Below are 13,172 nucleotides of genomic sequence, written 5' to 3'. Positions count from 1 at the left end.
GGACGGACGCGCTCCCATTGGTCGCCCCGGAGGCGAGGTCCGAGTTCGGGGGCGGGGCCAGACCGTGGAGGCGGGGCCAGAGCCTGGGGGTGGGGTCGCTCGCGACCGGGAGGGCGGAGCCGGCGGGCAGAGGAAAATAAAAATTTTGGCGCCCTTGACCTCCATTGGGCAGCACTGCCTCGCGGCGGCGCAAGCCCTTTCGCGATTGGCTAGCGCTGTGGCGCGTGGGGGAGAGGCCTCCTCCGATTGGCTGACGGGACCGCGCCGAATCGGCGCGCGCGGGCTCGAGCCGGCAGTCCGCCATGAACTGTCTGACGGTGCCCGGTGTCCATCCCGGCTCCCCTAGCCGGCCCCGCGGGCAGATACAGGTACGGTGTCGCCCCGGGACACGGGCTTGGGGCAGATACGGGTACGGTACTGCCCGGGGCACGGGCTTGGGGCAGATACGGGTACGGTACTGCCCGGGGCACGGGCTTGGAGCAGATACGGGTACGGTACTGCTCCGGGAACGGGATGGGGGCAGATACGGGTACGGTACTGCTCCGGGAACGGGATGGGGGCAGGTACAGGTGCCGCGCCGGGCTGAGGGGTCTGCGGGGACCCCCGACTGGGTGGAGCCGGGACTTCTCGCTGGCTGCTGCTCTGACCGCGCCGCTCTGCCCTAGGTGATCTTCGGGCCCATGTTCTCCGGAAAGAGGTAGGCGCGGAGCGGGAGGCGCAGGGCTGGAGCACGGGAAGGCAGCGGGCTGAGGCTGAGGCCCGCTGACACTGTGTCTTGCAGCACGGAACTCATGCGGCGAGTGCGACGGTTCCAGCTCGCCCAGTACCAGTGCCTGCTGGTGAAGTATGCCAAGGACACGCGCTACAGCTCTTCCGGGGTCTCCACACACGACAAGTGAGCTCCCGGGGCAGGAGGACACCCCACTTCCACGGGGCTGCCTGGCCTGTCCACCTCACTCCCTCCCTACCCACAGGAGCACCATGGAGGCCCTGCCCGCTGGGCTCCTCCAGGACGTCTACCAGGAAGCACTGGGCGCTGCCGTCATCGGCATTGATGAGGGCCAGTTCGTAAGTGCTTGGCTGGGGTGGGTTTGCTGGGCTCTGCGGGACACAGACTCCTCGGTACACCCTGTGCACACCAAGGCCTGTCCTTTGTAGGAAGGGGGGAAGTAGTGCCCTGAGGCAGTTTGATCCATATGGCCTGTGCTTACAGTCAAAGCCTTCTTCCCTATAGTCCCTGCAGCAGGACAGTGGGACTGCAGCCCATTTCACAGGCAGGGCACATGGCTCTGATTTTCCTTGTTCCTGGTGCTGCTGTCTGGGCATGCACTGTGGGATCTGGAGCCAAGTGCTGCCCCCTGCCCCCCTTCTTTACAATGTGTCTGTACCCCTCCAGTTCCCAGACATTGTGGAGTTCTGCGAGACAATGGCCAATACTGGGAAAACTGTCATTGTTGCTGCTCTGGATGGAACTTTCCAGAGAAAGGTAAAACATTCATTGTGGCACAGCAGCTGCTTTGGGACCCTTGTGGAACCCACCCAGCAGCATCTTCCCTGCTGTCTCACACAGGCCTTTGGGAGCATCCTGAACCTGGTGCCACTGGCAGAGAGCGTGGTGAAGCTGAACGCTGTGTGCATGGAGTGTTTCCGGGAGGCCTCCTACACCAAGAGGCTGGGAGCAGAGCGGGAGGTGAGTCACTTTGAAACAGAAACTGTTTCACCTTTCCAGTCCTGCTGGTACAGAGAGACACCCTCCAGGGAGCTGGGCTCTGCAGTCACTCCCCAAATTTCCCTGCCAGGTTGAAGTGATTGGAGGAGCTGACAAGTACCACTCCGTGTGCCGAGCCTGCTACTTCCGCAAGCGACCCCAGCAGGCTGGGCCAGAGAACAAGGAGAACATGCCCCTGGCCCTGAGGCAGCTGGAGACAGCTGCCCCTCGGAAGATCTTCACTTGACTGCTGGGAAAATGGAGGGGAAGGGAGCTCAGTGCTGTGGCTCACAGGCACGGGGTCTGCCTCTCTGTACTTGAACAAACTGTTCAGTGCCTCAGCCCTGCCTACCCAACCTCCCTGCACCAAGCGCCATAACTAAAGATCCACCAAACCTGATGCTGGTAGAAGCTGAAGCAAAAGCCTGGCTAGAGTGAATTTCCATCTCAGAACAAGAAGAGAGACAGTTACTGATGCTGCCACACACAGGCCCTGGGGCACTGCATGTCAAGCTGGGCCACAGTGCTGCTGCCACTCACTGTGGCTCTGGCCAGCTCTCCCAGTCTAAGCATGCTCAGGCTGGCACTGCTGCTTCTGGTGCCTGTGAATGCAGCCCTTCTCTCTTGTGCACTGTTGCTTAATTCCAGGTTTCTCAAGACAATGTACAGCCATTAGTATTTTAACTGCAATTTTTAGCTTCCTTCTTTAACTGTCTGAGGTAACTTGTCCCTTTCCACAGAGCTGTGACACAGCTTTTAAACTGACACAAGGCAGCCCAGGCCTGGGCAGGCCCCCAGCTTCTCTGTCAGCATGCTCACTGGTGTCAATTATTGTTGAAACAGAAGAAGGTGGAGAAGGCGTAGCAGCTAACTCTTCTGAGGTGTTGAACCTCAAAGGGCTGGCTGTATTCTAGCAGGCTGTGACAGACTCGTTTGGGGGAGCTGGTCTCAGGAAGAGCCTCCTCCAAATTCAGAGCAGTTTTTCTCAGGTTCAAGGCTGCTGCTTCCACTTTGGTACTATGTTACCTGTGAGAGGTTTGGAGGCTCAGAGTTTGAACCAATTATTCCAGGGAAGATCCAGCTGCTTGGTAAAGGGGCTCTCCTGAGGAGCTGCTTCTCTGCTCTAGTCATGTCTCTTTCTTTCTCCTCAGCCTTCCAAAATTCTTGAGGCTGACTCATAGTCTGCTCTAACCTGACTGAAGGGTCCTCTTCCCTCTTTGTTAGACTTAGATTCTGGAAGGTTGTTGCTTCCTTAGTCCCTGCAGAAGTGTTTTTTTCCAGCATCCACAGGCTCCAAGCAGTAGTCCTTTGTTCTAGCTAGGCCAGACCTCTGCATCTGAGTCCAGGGTTGCTGTTTGCCTGTGCCCTGGAAGGCTCCAAGAGCTGCCTGAAGTCCTCCTGCTGCCCCCATGTTACAGGTGAGAATTATTGTATTCACAAGCACTTGATTACCAGGCCTGGGCTTTTCCCCCAGGGCTGGAGAAGGCTCTGCTGCTGCTTTAGGTTAATAAATAACTTAATGAACCCATGTATGTTTTTTACCAGAGCATTTTTACCAGTCCTGGCTGTGACCAATGAGACAGCATGGGCTGGTCACAGGGTGGGAGGGCTGCTCAGACCAGGGAGCATGAGGAGGGTGGCCTAAAAATAGCCACCAGCATGAGTGTGCCGTTTGCAGAACAGCAGTTGGCAGGGGCTGCACTGCCCCACCTGAAGCTCCAAGCCCTGAAGGGGCAGAAGGAAGGATCCTTTTCTGCTTCCCCTGAGACAAAAGGCATATGGTGGCTCACATGGTGGCTTGGTGAAAAAGTTTATTCCAACCCTACAGTGACAACTACTTGAAGGCTGGCCCCAGCAGTGATGGCCCACACAGCTGCTGGGAACAGCTTTATCACAGCACAGCAGCAAATACAACCCGAGACAACGGCCTGCAGGCTCCTGGTGTGGCTGGCAGGCAAGAGCCTGTGTGTAGGAGTGCAGGAGCTCAGCCTTGCAGCAACACAGGCAGCACTCGGGCAGGCACACGAGGGAAAGAAAGTGCTCCAGGACTGTCCTCAGCCATGGCCCTGCTGAGGGATCTCAGTGCTTGTTGCTCCCACAGACCCCAAACCGCATCGTCCAAGCACCAGCAGTTCTAGTGCAGGCTGGAGGAAGGCACAGCACGACATTAGAGAAAACGGGGCTTTGGCAATAGTTCGCCCAGAAGCAGCTGATGTGGGAAGGCACGGGAAGCCAGCACAGGCAGGAGCTGGTCCTGGCTATGCTATGGCAATGAGAGCGAAAGACAGCATTTGGGGGAATGCAGCCAACAGGGCTGAAAGGCACTGGAGACAGGATGGGCCAGGGCAAGTCACAGGGGCAGAGCATGGCCAGGATCAGGGGTGTGAACTACAGCCCACCACCAAGGCACCACAGCAAAAGCAGAATCTTGCACATGCCAGGGTTGCCCATGCACCCAACCTCATGCAGCTGCAGTGTTCACCCAGCAGCTGCAAATCATCATGTGCTAAATCACCCACCAAATCACACACTGGGCTCTGGACCCTCCAGTGAGGATCTCAGCTCTGGGACCAGACAGAAGTCCCTCCTGCACCCCAAGAAAAGGCCCAGTCACCTTCAAAAAAAGCAGCCATCACCCTCCTGCCCCACTGTCCCCTCCAAGTCACAGATCCCTCCCTCCCACCCCACGAAAGGAATTGCACTGGTACAGCTGTCCCACGGGTTCCAGCCAGGACTCAGTACACTGGTGGTGGTTGATAGCCCTCCGGGGCCTCTGCTGTGTGCGTGAAGGGTGGCTGCTGGTAGCTCTCATGGCTAATGTTGGGATAGCTGGAGTAGGGAGTTGGAACCCCCGGGCTGGGGTCAGCATAGCTTTGAGCAAAGTCCTCCACTCCCATTTTGTACCTCTTGTAAGCGAAGGTGAGCAGGAGTCCCTGCAGAGAGAAGGAGGAGCAGCATCAAGGCCGTTCCAGGCTGTGAAGCACAGGGGGCCCCTTTGCAGTCCCCCCAAGTGGGGCAGAGTGGTTCACTCACCCAGGAGAAGATGGAGAAGAAGCTGAAGGTGATGGCAGCGCGGGCAGAGTCTGCTCCAATGTACACATCCTCGGCCCGTGTCCAGGACCACTGGTTGGTCAAGAAACAGAAGCCGATGAACCACAGGAAGGTCCAGAGACCTGCGGAGGGAAGTGGCATGAGGGGCCAGGGCTGGTCCTGCTGCTCCTGGGCAGTCCCGGGCGCAGACCCTGTGCCACCGTGCAGGCTGGCGCAGGCACCCGCCCAGGGGCAGCCACTCCTCGGGGCACTCAGCGGCAGCTGCAGCGCGTGGCCCGCGGGCAGCGCGCCAGGCGGGAGCGACTGACTCCCTTCGCCAGGCACCGGCGGCCACGTCACGGGACAAGGCGGCCATTGTGGCAGCCACAGGAGGCACAGCCCGCGCCCCCGGTACCTGAGAAGCCGAGGTCGGCCAGGACCAGGTACTTGCGGTCGGTAGTGTTGCTGATCTGGGGGAAATAGACGTCCACCATGAAGAAGAAGATGCAGGCGAGGAAGGCGAGGACGCCGATGCCGATGCCGTAGCGACAGGCGTCCTCGTTGTGGTTGAAGATGCAGTAGAGCTGGGGGTCCTCGGGCAGGCTCATATAGCCATCCCCGACCAGGCAGGCGAACACGATCAGGGCGAAGACCTGCGGGGCGGAGCCGATGTCCGGTGGGCGGCACCGAGGCCGGGGGGGGCCCTTTGGGGGCTGCCTGTCCTGGCGGGCGAGGGGCACCGGCCTGCGGCGGGGAGACGCCGTCCCGGCGGGGCTCTCCCGTCCCGTCCCGTCCCGTCCCGTCCCGTCCCGTCCCGTCCCGTCCCGTCCCGTCCCGACTCACCGCGCTGACGATCCGCGCCAGCACCTGCGGCTGCTGCACGAAGCGGACCAGGCTGAAGGCACCGCCGGCCTTGGCCGCCCCGTAAGCGCCTCCGCCGCCCTCCATGGCGTTCCGCCGCCGCTCCTGCGCGGCACCGCCCTGGGAGGGCCGGCCCTTGCGGACCGGGGCGCCGGGGCGGGGCGGGCGGGCTGGGCCCGGCGGGACAGGGGCTCCCCCGCCCGGGCATAGAGCGCCGCGCCGCACCCGCGCCGCATCCCGCTCCGTCCCTCCTTCCGCCCCGGTGTAACGGAGGACGGGAGCGCCGGCCCCACGCCTCGGCCGCCGACGGACACCGGTGAGCGCAGCCGAGGGGAAAAGGGGGCTTCTGGGGAGCTCCCGCCGCCTCCACCCGGTACCGGGAGGCGGCAAGAGGGACGGGACGGACAGGGCTCGGCAGCCCCCGCCCTTCCCGCAGATCCGCACCCACGCGAGCCTCGGTCCGGACAGCCGGCGGCGGGAGCGCCGGCGAGCCTTCCGTCAGTTCCCGGTTCGGGGCGAGCGGCGCCTGATGGGGAGCCCCGGGACGGCCCCCTGCCCCGAGCAGCCTTAGCCCGCCCCGGGGTGGAGGAGGGAGAGCAGGGGAGGAAGGAGGGACGGAGAACACGGCGAGGGGCGAGGGGGTCTTTGCTCCGATGTGTCCTCTTAGGGCCCTTCCCGAGCCGAGCTCCGGGACTGGTGCTCGCGGGCTTCGTGCCCGGCCCGAAGGGTCCCGGGACGGCGGGCGGAATCCGCTCGGCTGTGGTACCGCCCCATCCGCCCTCTCTCCCTTCCTGACGCCGGGCTGGGCTTAGCCCGGGTTAGTCCCAGTTTAGCCCCGCGGACTCCGCGCTCCCGGCTGACCCCGGCCTCGCACGCCGCGGCTCCGGCTCCGTCCCGCAGCGCTTGGGAGCCGCGGAAACCGGGGGAGCCGCGGTAAGCGGGGGCTGGTGGGGGCTGGGACCAGTGGCGCTCGTCTGCTCACCACGGCAGGGCCCGTGTAACCCGCTCGGCCTCGCAGGATGTCCCAGCCGCCCTCCATCACCCTCCACGTCCCCGAGGGCTCCGAGAGCGATGGGTGAGTGTGACCTCCCCCGCTGCCCTGCCTTGCCCTGAGACCTCCATCCCAGGTACGATGGGCTACGACCTCTCCCCTGCAGGCACTAGGTGTCTGTGCCACCATGTCCCTATGTTCCTTCAGCCAGGAGCCCAGTCCGGACAACGAGAGAGCCCTGCACACCTCATTCCACCAGCTCATTCTGGAGCAGAGCAGTTTGATCGAGGCAGGTCTGGAGCTGGAGTTGCAGGAGAGAGGCAGAGGTAAAGCACTGCAGCCTCAGCCAGGGCAGGCTGGGGACAGTGTGTGTGCCTAGGGCCATCCCTCTGCTTGGGCCAGCTGTGTCAAAATGCTGTGGCCAAAGCATTCATAGGAGCCTGCTGATGCCTTGGCCAGTGCAGAGCAGGGCAGTCCAGGGCAAGTTGGATCTTGGTGACACAGAAAGCATTTCTTGAGAAAGGGGTACTATGGGAAGGGCACACACTTAGCCTCCATGCTAGAGCAGAGCAGTGGGGACACAGGGATGAACCATGGCCTCTCTGCATCCTGCCTTCCCCCTCCCAGAGTCCCCATCCCACTTGGCAATTCCAGATGCCTGTGCCATGGCCTGGCCAGAGCCCGGGCAAGGTGAGGAGCACCCCAGCTACTCCTCTGCATCCCTGCAGATCTTGGCCAGCATGCCCAGCCGCACCATTGGTAGGTGCCGCCCACTTTCCCACCCTTCCCCAGCTCCCAGAGCCCCTTGGAGCTCTGCCTGCCCTGCTTTCCTGCAGCTGCCCAACCCCTGCTCTGCTCTGATCCACAGGACGCAACCTCGGGGCCATCATCTCCCAGTACTGCAACCGCACGGCACGGCTGCGGCGCCAGTGCAGCCGCCCACCGCTGCAGCAGCTCTGCCGCATGGCACGGCCCAGCCTGCGCCAGTATGACCTGGAGACTGACCCCACCAGGGCCACACTGGAAGGTGAGGGTCCCCCAGACTGTGAGAAGGCAGTGCTGGCCACTGTCCCTACACTGGGTTAGGGACAGGCAGGCTGTAACTTGGCGGACCGTGTCCCACTGAGCCCCTTGTGCCCCAGAGAAGCGGCGCCTGCTGGTGAAGGAGCTGCTGAGCCTCTCACCCAGCCAATGCAGCCACATGCTGCTCACCATGCCCCTCAGCCTGGCAGAGAAGAGCATCCTCCGGTGAGACCCCTTCCATCGGCACCAGCTGGGTAGGGCTGCCGCAGCCAGAGTTGTCCCAGGAGCTGTGGTACGTTCTAACACCCCTCTCTTCTGGGCAGGCGGCAGCTGAGCGGGCGGAGGGGCCCAGTGAGGCAGCATGCCCATCACTGGTCCCCCTTCTCACCCTGTGGTTGGTCCAAGGTCTGCGTCAGCCTCGTAAGTCAGGAGCACAGGTCTGCACAGAGGTTGGGAGGGATCCAGTGCAGGCTCCGGCCCCAATGCTCTCCCCATTTTCCTCTCCCCAGGGCTGCCGAGGTCTCTGGTACAGGCTCCTCTCCCTGCTCCGCACTGCGCAGCCCGGGCACTATGCCCTGAAGCAGATTGGTGGCCGCTTTGGCTCCAGTGTCCTGTCCTACTTCCTCTTCCTGAAGACACTCCTTATGTTGAACTTCTTTTCATTCCTCATCCTCCTGGCCTTTGTGGTGGTCCTGCAGGCCGTGTACCCCACTGCATCAGTCAGCCCCCAGCCCTTCACTGGCCTCGAGCTCCTCACAGGAGCGGTAAGCATGGTCCAGGCACCCCCAGATCAGGGGCTGCACCAAGCCTGAGGGCAGCCCCACTTTCCCACTGTAATAATACCCCAACTCTTGCCCTTGCACAGCGTGGGCCACAGGACCACCAGTGCTGTGGGTGCACAAGGTGGTGCTGCCCCTGCCCAAGGCTCTGTGTCCCTAAGGCTGGCACAGAGGTGCCAGGCTAAGCGGGAAGCTGTGAACACTGCCGAGGTCACCATGGAGTCATCGTGTGCTTTCCTGCAGGGCTACTTCACGCACTCGCTGCTGTTCTACGGCTACTACAGCAATGTCACCCTAAATGACCCCTGCACCTCCAGTCCTCAGGGCAGTGTATGCCCCTTCACAGCCCCCTTGCTCCCATACAATTTGCCACTGGCCTACCTGTTCAGTGTTGGGGTCTCCTTCCTTGTCACCTGCATCCTGCTGGTGTACAGGTGGGTCAGTGGCACCTGTGGCACTGTCAGCCTTCCCCTTCAGCCAGTCCCAATCCCTGATGCCCTTCACCTCGCTGCAGTGTGTCACGCTCTTTTCGGGAGAGCGTGGGAAGCTCCACAGGGGACTTGGCCATCAAAGTCTTTTGTGCCTGGGACTTCAAGGTGATCCAGAGGCGCTCGGTGAAGCTGCAGTGCGAGAACATCTGCACCCAGTTGAAGGTGGAGCAGCTGGGCAATGCAAAACCCTCAGACCCCAACCTTGCTAGTGCTTTGTCCATCGCCCCTCTGGGTCCTGCTGTGCTGCAGTGGGACAAAACCTTGCTCCAGACCCAAAGCGGATTTGGCAGCTCTGCTGCTGCTCTCTTGCAGGAGCTGCTGGGGGAGCAGCGCTCCCGCTCCCATTCCCAGAGCCGCTGCCAGTGCCTGGGGCACTGCGTCATAATGCTGCTGGCCTGGGTGCTGGCTCTGGGCTCGGTGTTGGGCTGCGTGCTGGCTGTGCACTACTTCTCAGAGCACATGCACATGGTGAGTGCCGCCTCTCACCCTGGGATCCTCTGTCCTGGGGTTGGAGGGACAGGGCTGAGATACTGGGGAGAGAGGCAGGGACAGCCCCACTGCAGCTGTGCTCCTGGCTGGGCATTTGCTGCTCTCCCCAAGGACACCACGCCTGGCTGCCAACAGCTGTGAACTCAGCCAGTACCTGCTCACCAGGTTCAGCAGGGACAACAAGCACGGGGCAGTGGCAGATTGCAGCAGGAAGCCATTCTGCTGGTCCTGCCCCTTGTGGTGTCCCTCCTCAATGTCTTGATGCCGCACCTGTACAACTTGCTGGCGATGTGGGAGAAGCAGGACTCCCCAGTGACACAGGTCTACGTGGCAATCACCAGGTGGGCTGGCTGGGGCTGTGGTGGAGGGAGTGTTCTGCACCTGCACCTGTGGCAGGCAAGGAGGCTTTGGGGCCAAGCACCCCATCTGTGGGGCTCAGCCCTTCATTCCCCAGGCTCAGGGACTTCTGTCACTGCTCCTGCTCCCCAGGAACCTCATCCTGAAGATGGTGATCCTCATCCTGCTGTGCTACCACTGGCTCAGCCGGAGCGTTATCTGCTCGACAGAGGAGGTCAGCATGGGGCTGTGCAATGAGCTGGTGGCATCTTCCTTATTAGATATCAGGAGAATTTCTTCCCTGTGAGGGTGGTGAGGCTCTGACATAGGTTCCCAGAGAAGCTGTAGGTGCTCCATCCCAGGAACTGTTAAAGGCCAGGTTGGAAAGAACTCAGAGCAACCTGCTCTAATTGGAACGGTGTGTCTGCCCATGGTGGGGAAAGAGATGAGCTTTAGGGTTCCTCCCAGCCCAAACCATTCTGTGATTCTATGCCACACTTGATTGTCCCCCAGTGCTGGGAGACGTGTGTGGGGCAGGACCTGTATCGCTTCATGATGATGGATTTCATATTCGCCTTGCTGGATACGCTCTTCGGGGAGCTGATCTGGAGGTAACGTACCCCAGGACGTCCCCCCACCAGTGTGGCATCCCTGCATGGTCTCAGCTCTCTGGTGCACCCAGCCTCTGCTGCCATCAGAGGGAGAAGGTGGGGTGTGAAGTCCCCCCAGGCAGTTTGGGAGCAGAGTTCACTTCCACCCAGGCTAATTCTGGAGAAGAGGCTGAAGACAAAGCAGAGGCCAGAGTTTGATATTGCCCGAAATGTGCTGGAGCTGATCTATGGGCAGACCCTGACCTGGTGAGATGTTTCTGCCTGGTGGGGCTCCTTCCTCTGCTGGCAAATGCCTTGTAGTCCCCAGGAGCCCTGTGGGTGCTGTAGCTGTGCCCACCACTGTGTCCCCTGGGGCTCAGACCCAGGCAAGCTTGTCTTTCCCCTGCTCCCAGGCTGGGCATTCTCTTCGCTCCACTCCTGCCAGCTGTGCAGATGCTGAAGCTGCTGCTGTTGTTCTATATCAAAAAGGTGTGATTCCCCCACCTCCTGCAACTCCTCATGGGGTGAACTGTGGTGACACTGTGCCCTGTCACTGTCAGCCTCTGCTGCATCAGTGGCACCGCATGGAGCAGCCTCAGCCTTGTCCTTATGGACTGAGGGGGCTTTCTGGGGACAGCGTGTCCCTGAGTTCACTTGGCTCCCAGTGGGTGGGACGGAGGGGACAGCAGGGAATGCTCTCCTGGAACTGGCAGTCCATGGGACACTGCTGTCTATCAGACCAGCCTGATGCGGAACTGCCAGTCCCCCAGCAAGCCCTGGCAAGCAGCACGCATGAGCACCGTGTTCATCACTCTGCTGTGCTTCCCCTCCTTTCTGGGTGCAGCTGCCTTCCTCTCCTACACCATCTGGTCGTGAGTACCTACGAGGCTGTGGCTCAGGGTGCAGGACCCCCGGCTGCCTGGAGGAGAGGCTGGGGAGACCATGGCCCTTGTCCCTGGCATCCCCCAGCTGCAGGCTGTGAGTGCTGCCCCAGGCAAGGGAGGTGCCTCCCTGCTGCTGGCCCATGCTCACTTCCTCCAGCTGTTCCTGCTGTAGGAGGCAGGGATGAGGACTCCCTTGTCCAGTCCTGGGGATGCTGGGGACAGTGAGGCTGGGTCCCTGGAGGGCTGGACAGACAGGCAGTGCCCTGATCTGGGGCCAGTAGTTGCTGGGCTGCCCATTGCTCTAAACACCCTGTTGGTCTGTTTGCTCAGGGTTCAGCCATCAGAAACCTGTGGTCCCTTCCGCGGGCTGGAAACCATCTACAAGTCAGGGAAGAGGTGGGTGCTAGTGCTGGAGAAGTCCAACCCCAACATCACCTGGTTTGCCTGGGTCTACCAGCACCTGTTGGAGAACACAAGCCTCCTGTTCTTCATGTCTGTGGCGCTGATGTGAGTATGGACCTGAGCCCAAAGCTGAATCCCGGGCCCTCACTTTGAAGGTCCTGCTGTCACAGCCCTCAGTGGGTCTGGGAGCCAAGGTGTCACCCCAGAGTTCTGTGCCCCATCCCAGTGCCAGGAGCACAGTGTCCCTCAGCTTCCTACCTGGCTACCACCATCCCACCCTGTTGTCGTTGCAGAGCTGTGATCTACTTCAACATCCAGGTGGTAAGAGGCCGCCAGAGGGTCATCTGCCTGCTCCAGGAGCAGATTGCCAATGTGAGCACTTCCCCTGCCCATCCCCACTGCTTCACAGCCTGCTCCAGCCGCAGGACTGCCAATTTGGGCTCTGGCCCCAGCAGCGCAGCCACTCAGCCACCCCAGTGCTGCTCACTGCGCTGTCTCTGACGTTGCAGGAAGGGGAAGATAAGGTATTTCTTATTCAGAAGCTTCACTCCGTTTACGAGCAAAGACACAGGCGCTCCTGAGTGCCAGGTGAGGCCAGCATGAAGAGCAGTGGGGAGGGACTGCCAAGGCACCCAGAGCTCAGCCATGTGCACAGATGCTCCTCTGCCTGTCCCAAGGGATACACAATCCTTGGTGTTTCTGAGGCCCGGGGATGGGGAAGAGGATGGAGGCAGGTCTGGGACAAGGACTAAGGATCTTACAGACTCTCTCCTATTAGTGTCAAGCTCCATAGGGAGGAATGGGATGGAACGGACTCTGCTTGCACCTGGGACTGCATCTGTCCATCACAACACAGCGCTGGAAGCTGAGGAACCATGGAGTGCTGGGGAAGATCTTCCTCTTGGCATAGCCAAGGACCCATTGGGACATGTCACTGGGAATGCTGCATCACAGGGATGCAGGTGCTCTGCTGCCTGGAGCTGCTGGGATGCAGAGAGTACAGGACCAGGCCTGCTGTCACACCCCAGGACACAGCTCCATGCAGGACTGCCTCACCAGGACAAACCTGCTCCGTCAGGGCTCACTTGTTGCAGAGAACAGCCCTTCAGCTCTCCCTCCTGCCAGTGTGCCCTGGGCTCTTTTCAGAATCCTTTGGGGACCATGGAGTTTGCTCCGCAGCCACCTTCATGCTGCCTAGGGGCAGCAGGCATGGAGCCAGGAGCTGCCAGGCATGGACCGAGCTCCAGCTCAGCACCTGGCTCACCAGGAGAGCACCTAGCTGATTGCAGTCCCACAAACAAGGTCACTGGGCCACCCCCAGCAGCCCTGCACCCACTGCCCTGGCTGATGGGACAGACTTGGAAGAATCACTGTGCTGCTGAGTGCTGGGTTGGGCAGGGACTCTGTGGGCTCAGGCTGACCTAGGCTATTAAAGTGCTGCTGTGCAGGAGTGCTCTGGCTGGTGTCTGGACCGGCTGGGTAGGAAGCAGGCAGGTGGGGTTGGTGTGTCAGTGCTCTTCGTGGTGGTGACTCAGCAGCAGTGTCAGGATGTGCCTGGGCTCCTTGGCAGGGCCTGCTTTCCCATGGG

At 61.1% G+C, this 13,172-nt stretch overlaps 3 protein-coding genes across 9 annotated transcripts; 2 read left to right on the top strand and 1 right to left on the bottom strand.

Annotated features, from left to right (window-relative positions):
* Window positions 1-294: 294 nt before the first annotated feature.
* On the top strand, window positions 295-3,236 carry TK1 (thymidine kinase 1). The gene is made up of 7 exons (XM_021534158.3): window positions 295-368; window positions 666-697; window positions 782-895; window positions 975-1,068; window positions 1,397-1,486; window positions 1,571-1,690; window positions 1,800-3,236. The coding sequence occupies exons 1-7, from the start codon at window positions 303-305 to the stop codon at window positions 1,953-1,955; spliced, it is 672 nt and encodes a 223-aa protein (XP_021389833.1). The 5' UTR covers window positions 295-302; the 3' UTR covers window positions 1,956-3,236.
* A 266-nt stretch (window positions 3,237-3,502) lies between these two features.
* SYNGR2 (synaptogyrin 2) lies at window positions 3,503-5,710 on the bottom strand. Its single transcript, XM_021534157.3, has 4 exons — window positions 5,582-5,710; window positions 5,154-5,391; window positions 4,742-4,881; window positions 3,503-4,641 (listed from the first exon to the last, which is right to left on the bottom strand). Exons 1-4 carry the CDS (start codon window positions 5,684-5,686, stop codon window positions 4,444-4,446), a joined length of 681 nt encoding a protein of 226 aa, XP_021389832.1. The 5' UTR covers window positions 5,687-5,710; the 3' UTR covers window positions 3,503-4,443.
* Window positions 5,711-5,771: 61 nt separating this feature from the next.
* TMC6 (transmembrane channel like 6) lies at window positions 5,772-13,034 on the top strand. 7 transcript variants are annotated; one of them, XM_031506365.3, is made up of 21 exons: window positions 5,772-5,915; window positions 6,618-6,674; window positions 6,798-6,916; window positions 7,218-7,349; window positions 7,459-7,617; window positions 7,733-7,838; window positions 7,937-8,033; window positions 8,123-8,377; window positions 8,636-8,826; window positions 8,907-9,045; window positions 9,196-9,351; window positions 9,538-9,713; window positions 9,862-9,943; window positions 10,222-10,319; window positions 10,470-10,565; window positions 10,712-10,787; window positions 11,037-11,170; window positions 11,513-11,689; window positions 11,878-11,956; window positions 12,094-12,172; window positions 12,363-13,034. In XM_031506365.3, exons 2-20 carry the CDS (start codon window positions 6,619-6,621, stop codon window positions 12,163-12,165), a joined length of 2,400 nt encoding a protein of 799 aa, XP_031362225.3. In that variant the 5' UTR covers window positions 5,772-5,915; window position 6,618; the 3' UTR covers window positions 12,166-12,172; window positions 12,363-13,034. The 7 variants fall into 7 exon arrangements, 6 of the variants coding, with proteins under 6 accessions (XP_031362225.3, XP_085412662.1, XP_085412664.1 ...); XM_085556536.1 differs by having other exon boundaries at window positions 6,590-6,674; XM_085556538.1 differs by having other exon boundaries at window positions 5,776-5,915; window positions 6,590-6,674; window positions 7,245-7,349.
* The last annotated feature ends 138 nt before the right edge of the window (window positions 13,035-13,172 follow it).

This window comes from Lonchura striata, chromosome 18 (assembly GCF_050655825.1).
Source record: "Lonchura striata isolate lonStrDom1 chromosome 18, ASM5065582v1, whole genome shotgun sequence".
Taxonomy (NCBI): domain Eukaryota; kingdom Metazoa; phylum Chordata; class Aves; order Passeriformes; family Estrildidae; genus Lonchura; species Lonchura striata.
Note: the sequence above shows the minus strand (reverse complement) of the source record. Positions and strands in the feature narration are given on the sequence as shown.

Coding starts and splice junctions, on each gene's coding strand:
- TK1 (XM_021534158.3), top strand. CDS start 303: ATGAACTGTCTGACGGTGCCCGGTGTCCATCCCGGCTCCCCTAGCCGG. Junction 896..974: donor GGGGTCTCCACACACGACAA/GTGAGCTCCCGG, acceptor CCCTACCCACAG/GAGCACCATGGAGGCCCTGC. Junction 1,691..1,799: donor GGCTGGGAGCAGAGCGGGAG/GTGAGTCACTTT, acceptor TTTCCCTGCCAG/GTTGAAGTGATTGGAGGAGC.
- SYNGR2 (XM_021534157.3), bottom strand. CDS start 5,686: ATGGAGGGCGGCGGAGGCGCTTACGGGGCGGCCAAGGCCGGCGGTGCC. Junction 5,392..5,581: donor TGGCGCGGATCGTCAGCGCG/GTGAGTCGGGAC, acceptor TCCGCCCCGCAG/GTCTTCGCCCTGATCGTGTT. Junction 4,642..4,741: donor TCTTCTCCATCTTCTCCTGG/GTGAGTGAACCA, acceptor TTCTCTCTGCAG/GGACTCCTGCTCACCTTCGC.
- TMC6 (XM_031506365.3), top strand. CDS start 6,619: ATGTCCCAGCCGCCCTCCATCACCCTCCACGTCCCCGAGGGCTCCGAG. Junction 6,675..6,797: donor GAGGGCTCCGAGAGCGATGG/GTGAGTGTGACC, acceptor ATGTTCCTTCAG/CCAGGAGCCCAGTCCGGACA. Junction 7,350..7,458: donor CATGCCCAGCCGCACCATTG/GTAGGTGCCGCC, acceptor TCTGATCCACAG/GACGCAACCTCGGGGCCATC.